Raw genomic sequence first — 12,669 nt, forward strand, 5'->3', positions numbered from 1 at the left:
TATATGACTATAGGAATTGAAAAGGGATGACAAATTTGGAATCATATATATGTATATATACATGCATATATACACACACATAAACGTATTCAAATACACAAAGCACATGTAATCAATTCTACCACTTTCCTCTAGATTAACACATATAAATGCCACTAAATTAATATATTAAAATGTATGTATTGCTTCACAGAAAATATAAATAATATACATAATTATACATTTGTATTTATTTTCTGTCAAAACACTAGTTTTACCTGTTTAGGAAGTCGGAACAAGGAATTTTTATAGAAAATATCCTTAGCCTGGCTCCATGTACCATCAATGATGATGATTGTAGAAGGATAAACAGGAGAATCTAATATAAATTCTTCCAAATCTGTAGCTTCAGCCCCTGGATATAATATTAATGTACTAGACTTCCGGCAGACAGTTGAAAGTTCAACATCTCTAAAAAACAATATATTTAAATTATCTTTATTAGCTGTGGGGAAAACAAAAGTTTTATGATATTCATTGAATTCCTAATAAAAGTTCCTCTCTACCTAGTTATTTATCTAATCAAATAAAAATACTAATTAGTTCATAAAATATAGGTTAAGTGTCTCACAATTTTGTGTACTCTACTGATTCGTTAGCCACAATTCTACCAGCCTCCCAGTCTTCACTACTCTTCTCCATCTAGACTTTTCTATCCAATTGCCAAGGGCATAATTTTAACCCTCCCAAAGAAAGATCTGTGTAGAAAAGAAACATCTTAAATTGCCCTAAAATTCATTTACCTTTCTTCACTAAAGCGACGACCAATCTTTACTTTACACTTGTCCTGGGGGAGGCATGCTGCTAGGAGAGGAACTGTCCGCAACACTTTGTTTTCCTTTAATGAAAAAAATTAATGGAGACATAGATTTTTTTACTTAAACACACTTTTAAAACATTTATAATGAGGCAGGGGCTGAGGCTAGAGCTCAATGGTAGAAAACTTGCTTAGTATGCATAAGGCCCTGGTTTCTATTCCCAGTACTACAAAAAAAAAACTATGGTCTGGATTGTAGCTCAATGGTAGAGTGCTTACCTAACACACATGAGGCCCTGGGTTTGAGCTCAGTACCACATAAGAATAAATAAATAAAAATAAAGGTAATATGTCCATCTATAACTAAAATAACAAAAAAAGTTTTTTTTAATTATGAACATTTGATTTATAACTTTACATATAATTTTCATAAATCTTTTACTACAGACCACAGTTTAATAAGAGGTAAAAATTTCTCTGATATATCAGCACTTAGCATAATATAAGTATATCTTTTTAATGTATGTAGATATGTTTTTATTCTATGTAGATATGTTCATAGGTTTACTTATCCAATAAAATAATATCAATCTATATAATAGGATTATGAAAAACATAAATTTGTGTTTAGATAAACTGAATTTTTTTTTGGCAAGGATTTAATTTCAATAATAACTACATTCTGTACTATATCAGCTTGAACATAACCGCCCAGATCTTTATGACTGGACAGCAAGAAAATACTCAAAAAACAAAACAATGGGGCATACCAAATGGTCACAGAAGCCCATCTTAAAGAGTTCCAGATGCTCTGACTGCAAATTGGTGCAGCCAATATAGAAAGCAGTATGGAGATTTCTTGGACAATTGGGAATGGAACCACCATTTGACCCAGCTATCCGTCTCCTTGGTCTATACACAAAGGACTTAAAAACAACATACTACAGGGACATAGCCACATCAATGTTTATAGCAGCACAATTCACAATAGCTAAACTGTGGAACCAACTTAGATGCCCTTAAATTAGATGAATGGATAAAAAAATGTGGCATATATACACAATGGAATATTACTCAGCAATAAAAGAGAATAAAATCATGGTAAATGGATGGAGTTAGAGAAGATAACACTAAGTGAAGTTAGCCAAGTCCAAAACACCAAATGCCGAATGTTTTCTTTGATATAAGGAGACTGATTCATAGTGGAATAGGGAGAGGGAGCATGGGAGAAATAGACAAACTCTAGATAGGGCAGAGGGGTTGGAGGGGAATGGAGGGGGCATGGGGTTAAAAATGATGGTGGAATGTGATGATCATTATTATCCAAAGTACATGTATGAAGACACAAATTGGTGTGAATATACTTTGTATACAACTAGAGGCATGAAAAAAATGTGCTCTATATGTATAATAAGAATTATGATGCATTCCACTGTCATATATAAATAAAAAAGTTTAAAAAAAAGAGCTCCTGATGCTCAAAATGGAACAATTTGAAAAAATAAATAAATAACATAGTATTCGACTATAAAGCAAAGTATAATATGGACTAGAATGATATAAATGATTGAATAAATAAGTAAATAGGGGAGAAAAAAACAAATCTTCCTTACAGTACAATTCCAAATAATAAATGTAAATACTCCCCACTCCAAAAAGTGAAGCTGTCTCCCTCCCATTTCAATGTGGACTAGAATTATAGCCTTGCTTCCAAAGAATAGAGAGAATGGAAACAGAACCAAATAACTTTGAAGAGGAGAAATCTAGTGACTGATTCTGAAAATTCCATTCATTTAGCCATCATCAGTGATTTTTTTCCAATATTCTAGCCTTCAACATTGGGAACCACCTGTCTTGTTACCACAAGAATTCTATCTTAAATCCTGTTAAGACAGATGTTTAACTATGTTATTTCATAACACACTTTCCTCCTTAACATCACTGTGAGTTTTTGACATAGATTTAGTCACTTTCTAAAGTCATTTTCTACATACATATATACCTGCTCTTAAAAATGCTCTATCCTATCACCTCTATATAATCTCCAACAAGTCTTCTTTTCCCAAAGCCCCCTTCTGAGCCTATCCAAATGCTTTTTACTCACTTTTTTATGGGACATTCATCAAATTGACATCTTTTTACCAAAAATAGTGTCCTGAAGATAAACATAGGCAGCCCGGAATTACTAAATTACAGAAAGACTGAAAAGTTACTTTGTTGATAAAGAAAAGCAATATGGGGATATTTGTGTATGCATACAATACATATGTAGCATGCACTATTTTGGATGGATCATCTAAACTGTGGATTAACTATGGTTAAAAAAAATTTAAGAGATTTGAAATATATTAAAATTTCCACCAGTTAATGAAAACACCTACATTTTAAAAGCCATCTTATGTCTAGAACTACATAATAATTCCTTCTGTAAAAGCCAGATTGAATTTAAGATGTCCTGACTTCCTACAAACTCAGTTTAAGCTTCAGTTTATATTAAATTCATTCATACTATGCAATGAGTAATTTTGTATTAACTAATTAAAAGCTTCCTATAATCTCCTTCCCTCCCCTCTCATTACTGTAGTTAATCAAAGGTTAAAAACATATATATACAATGGCACAATATAATTGTAACCAGAATAAAAAAATTAATTAAACATCTTTAAATATATCACACATATTATAAAATATAAATTTGCTCTATTCATCTTGAAGAAACTAAAGATTTTTTTTACTTTTTTACTCTGTATGACTAAAATGCCAAAGCTACTTCTACTTTTTTACTTTGTATGACTAGAATGCCAAAGCTACTTCTACTTTAGCAAGAAAAGACATGAAGAAACATAAGCTATGACCAAAATTTTTAAAGGAAAGATTTTCTTAGCTCTTTACTTACAAAATTACATTTTTCTTCATACAAAAGTTGTTGGAGTTCTAAATGTATACACTAATGTTGAGAGCCACAGCCTAAGGGGCCCCAGCAAACTTCCAGCTGCCAGCAAACTTCCAGCTGCCGGCTGATGATTGGCTCACAGCAGCCCCAGCAACATCTAGCTGATTGGCTCCTCTGCGGTGATGCTCATTGGACTGTTTCCCTGCCCTTTCAGACCACGGAGCTGCTCATTGGGGGACTTTTTTGGCTCCGCCCACGTGACCCAGCCAATCGGCCTCAAGAGCAGGAGGATTGTGGGAGGTGGAGAGAAGCTTGTGTGGGAGAGAGAGGCTTGTGGAAAGCCGGTGGTGGCAGTTGAGGCTCTGAAGGTTTTTCCTGAGAGGCTGTTTTGTTTGGCGTGTGTGGTTCTAAAAATAAAGTTAGTTTCTTTTGACAAGTGGCTCCTGATTGTGCCCAGCCAGACTGCGGCACACTAATAAAACCATTTTATGAAACATGTTTCTAAAGCACTTGATTCTATATTATCATATAATACATAAAAAAATTTCTTCAAAAAAAGTAAGCATTTATCAACTACTTCTTCTTGAAATGCTAAAAAGCTGGGAGGGATGAGTATTTATCTCTGTGTTTCCTCTTGTGCACTCATATTCTATCTGAAATAGTATGGTTTATAAAATCTTACCTCTGCTGGATGCTGAATTATGTACAAATGGGTAGAGATGTGCAGAGGGTGTACTGGTAGAAATGGACACAAACATACTTTCTGAGGTCGGCTAAAGAGCAAAAAAGAAAACAACCTGTAAATTTGTAAAATATAATGATATGACGATATCCTAATACTTAAACATAATCCCACTATGTTATATAAAGAGGTTTGCTAAAGCTGTAGTCTTTTCAAAATGAAACACCAAGAATAAACTTAATTACTCAGTCTTTAGACATGAAAATTGGGAAGAGATTTACGTAAATTCTTTATCATTCATACAAATTAAAGTACCTCAAAGAGTCTTCTTACTGAACGAATACTTTTAAGTCACCATGGACTTTTATTTATGAAGAAACACTTTTTCTAACTTTCACGCTAAATTTACCTTTAATGGCCTCAGTAAAAAGGTCCAATGAGACTAATTTTTTAAATAATAAATTGAATTGAAACATTATGGCCTTTTAAAATGTAGTTTTGAAAAATCTAAATAATTAAATATAACTCTATAGAAATCAAGTTATCTCAATATCTTAAAACCATTAATATTTACCAACTGTGCTCTAAAATTCTATTAAAAGTTGATTGTCTGAAGTTGGTTAAATTCTTAGCCCACACCACTAACACTGATTTAATCCACAAATCTCTGCAATATTTAGAACATTTTTAAGTACAGTATCTAAGCAGAACAATTCTGTTCATGCTGTAAAACATTCCTCTCTCCTCTTATTTACAAATTTCTCTTACTCCCAGAATTTTTGAATTCACTTTAATTATAGTCATATATATTTCCTTTATGCTTCTACTTATATTTCTATTTTAAAACTTGACTACCCTTATGATTTATTTTATTTTCATATATGCTTTTCTCTTTCAGACAATGAACCCTCTAAGAACATGCTTTTCATTTAAGTTTGTATCATCCAGGGTAGTCTTTCTCAAACTTCAGCTTATATCAGAATCACCTAGAGGGCACATTAGACTGCTGAGTCTCACACCTTTAGAGCTTCAAATACAGTAAGTCTGGGAATTTACATCTCTAATAAGTTCCTGGATGGTGCTGATGTTGCCTATGGGGGAAGAATAAGGTCATGAAAGACAAAAAGACCAGTTTGAAATGCAAGTCACTAGAGGTGTCCACCCAAGTGAATTTTTTTTTAATTTAAGTAACTTTGAATTCATTCGTATCTAAATCCTTCCAACTTACCTATACATGCACCTGAGGACTGGCAAAGCCTGATAAATTTTTGTGAGCAGTAGTGAAAGAAAAACAAACTACAAAGCTGTGGGCAAAGAAATTAACCAGACCATTTTCCTCTACTTGAAAATATGACCTTCACTAATTAACTAGTTCTGTTACCCTGGCTATCTGACAACTGTATTGCTAAGCAACACTGTATGTGATTAAAATGATCCAACTGGTAGACAGCATATAAACTGGAGAATTATAAAGTGATGGGGATACCTTACTTTAAGCTTCCCTAAATTAGGACCCTAGAAATTTGCTAGAGAGTTACAGGAGATATTGGCTCCTGGAAAATAGCAATGTAGGTTCCCATTACTAATCAGTGTGGAAAATCATCTTCCAACTCATGGACCTCTATGCTAGACTGCCACAAGAGAAAAGAACCAAGGCTGCTCCAATGCAAGCTGTTGCTTTTGTCCTATATGTTATATTTCTGGCAACATATGTGGTCTATAGTTTTGTTAAGCACCTGCTGCCAGGTGCTTTGCTTGGCATCCTATCCCAGATATCTACAGAGTTTAATGCATTTTGTGGTCTTTGCACCAATGCCCCTTTCTAAAATAGTGTCTCTTCTCCCACTATTACCCTCAATCTCCTTACCCTGATTTTTCTTCATAATGTTATCATTATTTGGCATTATATCATCAGGATGTATGTTCTCTTTCCTGCAATGTATGTTACAGGAGAACAAGAAATTGGCCTACCTTTCTCACTGCTATATTCCTAGCATTAGTAGAGTAGGCTCTCAAAAACATTGTTGAACACAGGAAGGAATATCTCTACATTCCCTCTTACCTTCACATTGGGATGCATTTCTCCTACAACACAATTTCCTATCCTATACTTTTATTTTCTTCCATAACAAATTTTGATCTCTCTTCCATGTCCTCTATAGCACTTGCGCAATTAGTTTGTAATATAAATGAAATCCAGACTGTAAGGTTTCCCTATTATATTTCGTAATCATTTTAACAAGTGACAGTCTATAAGAGGCAAAATTATTTGCTGAAGAAAATATTTACTAAAGAAAAACACAAGCACTTTATGTGTAACAGTGTTAAATGTGATTTAAGCTAAAATTAATAGCTTTGGCTAATGTTTTGATATTTTCATAAAATATCATTACCTATTTTCTCTAAAGCATATCTCTTTTATTAACCTAATTTTAATTAAAATTACTATAATAAAATTATAATTCTTTAAAACACTTTATTTTTTTCAACTAACTTCATATTTAGCAAGTTACTTTATAACCAGAACTTGTGCTTGTTACCTTAATATTAATCCTTCTCATGCTTTCCTCCTCTACATGCTCTGCATGCATTATCATAGTGAACAGGTCTCCAACTATTAAACCATCTCTTACTAAACTAGTAAATAAGTGCAGAGTAATTGCTAACCTCATTCTAGAATCTTTTTTCAAAGAACAAAAATATCACCCAACACCCAAACACAACTCAAAGTTTTAAATATTACAAATGGAAAACAGACTAAATGACTTTAAATGCAACAAATTTTTATTCTAATATTTACTATACATCTAACCACATGCCTGACATTAAGTGCTTGAGACAATAAGCAAAGACTCCTGCTATTATGGAGCTTATTTGTTCTCACTCTGCCAGAAAGAATTTTCTGAACACTCTTTGCCTCCTATGAACTATTATATTTGACAGGTAACTAACAATCACAAACTTCACACCTAAACAGACTATCAGTAAATAAAGAGCATTCATTCTAAAATAAAAATCAAGTTACTTCTAGGATTTCTTTTTTTTTTTTTTTAAATTTTCTATAGTTCTAAGGAGTTAAAAAGAAATCTAAAGAAACAAAAACTGGTCAGTAGATAGAGGGTTGATGAATAACTACCAAAATGTGTCACTGACAATGTCATTGTCTTGGGCATGTCCCACATTTCCAAAGTACTTCTTGATAAAACTACTAACAATGAGACACCAAGAACGTTCTAGGGAATAATTACTGAATACAAGCAAATATAAAAATGTAATCATCAATGTCTAGTTTTTGAGCTAATTTATAACAGAATGGCCAAAATAAGAACTGAGGTTTTCCATCCACTACATTTACAGGGTTATAAATGTATTTTAAATAATGTTTTTCTACTCACTAGAGTTTATGTTATTCAAAATCTATACAACACAATTAATGCTAATTATATTCTTAAAATATAATGGAAGCTTCAAACAATTTCCCTAAGGGAATTTTATAAAGTAAGTTTTTTTCTTCTTTTCTCATTAAATATGTAGAAATGAATAAGATTGACTTGCCTTGTACCCAATACAAGGGTAATCTGTCACTCTGAGCATGCACTCTATGACAGCCTGTGGGATAATAAAATTATATCTGACATACAACTAGAGATGCTGGGACCCACAAAATCATCTTTGTGGACTGGGGTTGTGGCTCAGTAGTAGAGTGCTTATCTAGCATGTGTGAGGCACTGGGTTCAATTCTCAGCACCACTTATAAATAAATGAATAAAATGAAGGTCCATCAACAACTAAAAATATATATATATAAAATAAATCATCTTTGTAAAGCTTAAATTTCATACATAATATTCACTGAAAGATTTTTCCTCATAAGTACTGATTTTAGCCAAGATAATCTCACATAAATAAACTTTAAAGATTAGTAATTAGATGCATAATTACTACTTTAAAGGATTTCTTTTATCCACTCAACAAAAGCAAATGTAGAACCCAGAAAAATAGTGCATCTCAAATTTTCCAGGATGCAATAAATTTTTATAATCCCAACAAAGTGAAAAGACAAAGAACAAAAAGGTGTATGCTTTTTCATTGGGTTAGTTGAATATCTACACTGCATTACACATAAAAATGGCAACAGCTTTCTATTTTTAATAGGCTTTGGAAAAGAAAATACCACAGTGCCCTCTGCTGTCTTTTAAAGAAACCAAGATGATCCTTAAGATAAATGCTAATTTTTAAATTTCTGAAATTACTTACTCATCATAACCAATGAAAAAAGAAAGATCTTCATAAATTGTTAATATAATATTATAATGAATTTTCATTTCACAAGTCAAAGAAAAGTAGGTAACATCTTCCATGTTTGACTGCTTCATGTAAAAATAACAATATACCACTCCCAATTTATTTTAAATTAGATTCATAAATTTATCTTACAACTGACTTCAGGAGTGAAGGAAAGACAGACTTAAAAGGAAAAAAAATCACTGTTGTAAAATAGGTAGTAATTTTATAACAATAAATATCTTTAGATGAGAGTTTCAGAGACCTGTGCCCTAGAAAGCATGACTAGAGCAGTGGAGAAATCAGCAAGATCATCTAAACTGTAGATTCATATCTTTCTGCTGCTAACAATGAATCTTACCCTGATTATATATAGTGCTTTTTTTTATAACTTTATGTATTTATTTGTTTATTTATTTTTATGTGGTGCTGAGAATCAAAACCAGTGCTTTATGCCACTACCTTCACAGTGCTTTGAAGTCACTAAGAATAATAATAATAATACATAATACTATGATTATTTAGCACTTTAAATCATTTATTTCATCATCATTTATTCCTTCTTAGTATCTATTTTTTTATATAAGCCACATCATCAGTATGTAATAAATGCATGTAATTATAAATACAAGTATACATATTAGAAATGTAGCCTACTATTTTTATTCAATTGTGGTATGTCATCAAAATAATCTTTACTACTGGCCTGGAAATAAGCTTGTTCTTATACTGGATCTATAATTAAGGAAAGTTTCTGTGAGTGTTATTCTAATTAAAGAAATCTTCAGAGATGCCAGATGTCTGCTGACCAAAATTCTTGCATCCAGAGAGATGACCATATTCAGCAGCTAAAAAAACTGTAATGAAAAATGACAAATCAACTGAGAATCTTACCATCATCAGGTATATTCATTTATCCTATGATTTACTACTTAGTAATTTTTCTCTAACATTTAATTCACTATAATCCCAGCAGAAACAATTTCTTCATCATTCCATGCGATCCTAACTGTACATTACTGGGAACTAGATATGGAATAAATAATGAGTGAATGGATAAAGAATACCCACATGATTTACTACCTTGTTTTTGTTTTGTTTGCAGTGCTGAGGATTAAACCTTTTGCTCTGCTACTGAGTTACATATAAATTATAAATCTTACCCTAATTATATACATTGCCTTTCTTTTATAACTTTATTTATTTGTTTGTTTGCTTGTTTATAAATTAAGATCTACAGCAGAAATCTATGCTGCTTACCCACTGGCCAGCGAAAGGGAACAACATGAATATACATATTTATAAGCAAGAAATCAAAAAGGTATTTTACAGAAAATAACACTAATAAACATTTTCATTTTGCTCATTATTTCATCCCCTTCCCATATCTAAGAACTATCTGTGTTTTAAAATATAGATTTATGTGGATAATTTATTGGGAGAGCATTTAGCTTAATGTTATATAAATGTCCATTCCCACAAAAGAATATAAAAAGAATTGAGAATTTTCCTTGGCATCAAGATAGAGAAAATATATTAAGATTTAGGTTGGGGTTAGTATATACATAAAAGAATATAATATTGCTATGAATAATCCATGGATTTTGATGGCCTCCCCCCCCCCGCAAAAAAAAGCGAATTTCACCAATCCAATATTTATGTACAGCTGATAAGTGAATATTACTGAAAGTCTCAGGATGAAAAAAATCTCCATCATGAGGCAATTTATTTCTGGTGACCTGCAGCATTAACACATATAAAATTATTAACTTGCCTATAGAAAAACTACCCTAATAGTGAAGAAGTTGGATTATTAAAAAACACACCAACTTCATAAATAGTCATGATATTTCACAGAAGGGAAAAGAAGAGGAAAAAGGCAAGGAAAGGAGAAAAGGAGGAGGAGGAAGACTGGCAGGAGAAAAAGTAAAGAGGAAGATCTTAACATTTATTATATACTTTTAGGTGACAAACTATGCTAAATGCTTTATCTTCATTTAATTCTCTGTCAAAGGGGGATAGTATCATTGTCCTACTTTACAGATGAAGAAACTAAGACTTAGAGAGGTTAAATAATTTTCCCTCCAAAAAAAAAAAAAAAGATAGAGCTGGAATACAGTTGTTTATAGAACATGCCTTTACAATACATTTTATTAATTCCACATCACATACACACTTAATGTTCAATGAAATATTATTTTAATATTTTATTCTAATTTGTTATATAGAAAGCAGAATGCATTACAATTCACATATAAAGAACAATTTTTCATATTTTGGGTTGTATACAAAGTACATTAACACCATTCATGTCTTCATAAATGTACTTAGGGTTATAATGTCCATATCATTCCACCATCTATTTTACAGCCTTGCCCCCTCCTTTCCCCTCTCTCCCCTTTGCCTATCTAGTGTTCATCTAATCTGCCCATGCTACCCCTCCCAACCCCACTATCAATCAGCCTCCTTCTATCAGAGAAAACGTTCAGTATTTGTTTTGGGGGGATTGGCTAACTTCACTTAGCAATATATTCTCCAACTCCATCCATTTACCTGAAAATGCCATGATTTTAATCTCGATTATTGCTGAGTAATATTCCATTGTGTATATATACCACATTTTCTTTATTCATTCTTCTACTGAAGGGCATCTAGGTTGCTTCCACAATTTAGCTATTGTGAATTGTGCTGCAACAAATATTGATGCGGCTGTGTCCCTGTAGAATGCTGTTTTTAAGTCCTTTGGGTATAGACTGAGGAGTGAGATAGCTGGATCAAATGGTGGTTCTATTCCCAGTTTTCTAAAGAATCTCCAAACTGCTTTCCATATTGGCTGCACCATTTTGCACTCCCACTAGCAATGTATGAGTGTACCTTTTCCCCCACATCCTTGAGAACACTTATTGTTTGTTAGTATTCTTAATAGCTGCCATTCTGACTGGAGTGAGATGAAATCTTAAAGCAGTTTTGATTTGCATTTCTCTAATTGCTAGAGATGTTGAACATTTTTTCATATATTTGTTGATTGACTGTATATCACCTTCTGAGAAGTGTCTGTTCAGTTCCTTGGCCCATTTATTGATTGGGTTATTTGGGGGGGGGGTAGCTTTTTGAGTACTTTATATACCCTAGATATTAGTACTCCACCTGATGTGAAAGTGGTAAAAATTTGCTTCCAAGCTTTAGGTTCTCTATTCACCTCACTGATTGTTTCTTTTGCTGAGAAGAAGCTTTTTAGTTTGAATCATCCAACTTATTAATTCTTGATTTTAATTCTTGTGCTTTAGGAGTCTTATTAAGGAAGTAGGGGCCTAATCTGATATGATGGAGGTTTGGGACCTACTTTTTGTTCTATTAGATGCAACGTCTCTGACTTAATTCCTAGGTCCTTGAGAGAGAGGGGTTTCATTTCATTTTGTTGCATATGGATTTCCAGTTTTCCAAGCACCATTTGTTGAAGAGGCTATCTTTTCTCCAGTGTATGTTTTTGGTGCCTCTGTCTAATATAAGATAAGTATAATTATGTGGGTTAGTCTCTGTGTCCTCTATTCTGTACCATTGGTCTATCAGTCTACTTGGGTACCAATACCATGCTGTTTTTGTTATGACTGCACTGTAGAATAGTTTAAGGTCTGGTATAGTGATGCCACCTGCTTCGCTCTTTCTTACTAAGGATTGCTTTAGCTATTCTGGGTCTCTTATTTTTCCAGATGAATTTCATGACTGCTTTTTCTATTTCTATGAGGAATGTTATTGGGATTTTGATTAGAATTGCATTAAATTTGTATAATGCTTTGGGTAGTATGGTCATTTTACAATATTAATTCTGCCCATGCAAGAACAAGAGAGATCTTTCCATGTCTTCTTTAATTTCTTTCTTTAGCATTCTGTAATTTTTGCTGTAGAGGTCTTTCATCTCTTTTGTTAGATTGATTCACAAGTTTTTTCTTTTTTCTTTTTTTTTTTTTTTGAGGCTATTATAAATGGGGCAGTTTTCCTAGTTTCCCTTTCAGA

The 12,669-nt window shown here is 32.6% G+C and overlaps 1 protein-coding gene across 2 annotated transcripts in view; it reads right to left on the reverse strand.

Moving 5' to 3' along the window:
- Nucleotides 1-12,669, reverse strand: part of Dtwd2 (DTW domain containing 2) — a 140,560-nt gene that overhangs the window by 108,021 nt on the left and 19,870 nt on the right. For both annotated transcript variants that reach the window (XM_046440101.2, XM_046440106.2), the window contains exons 2-4: nucleotides 4,372-4,462; nucleotides 783-877; nucleotides 258-450 (exon numbers count right to left, since the gene is read on the reverse strand). In XM_046440101.2, the coding sequence (XP_046296057.1) occupies nucleotides 258-450; nucleotides 783-877; nucleotides 4,372-4,462 (379 nt within the window). The remainder of the gene's footprint in view (nucleotides 1-257; nucleotides 451-782; nucleotides 878-4,371; nucleotides 4,463-12,669) is intronic.

Source organism: Marmota monax, unplaced genomic scaffold (genome assembly GCF_021218885.2).
Source record: "Marmota monax isolate L192 unplaced genomic scaffold, Marmota_monax_Labrador192_F-V1.1 WCK01_AAM20220418_F8-fsc00373, whole genome shotgun sequence".
Lineage (NCBI taxonomy): Eukaryota > Metazoa > Chordata > Mammalia > Rodentia > Sciuridae > Marmota > Marmota monax.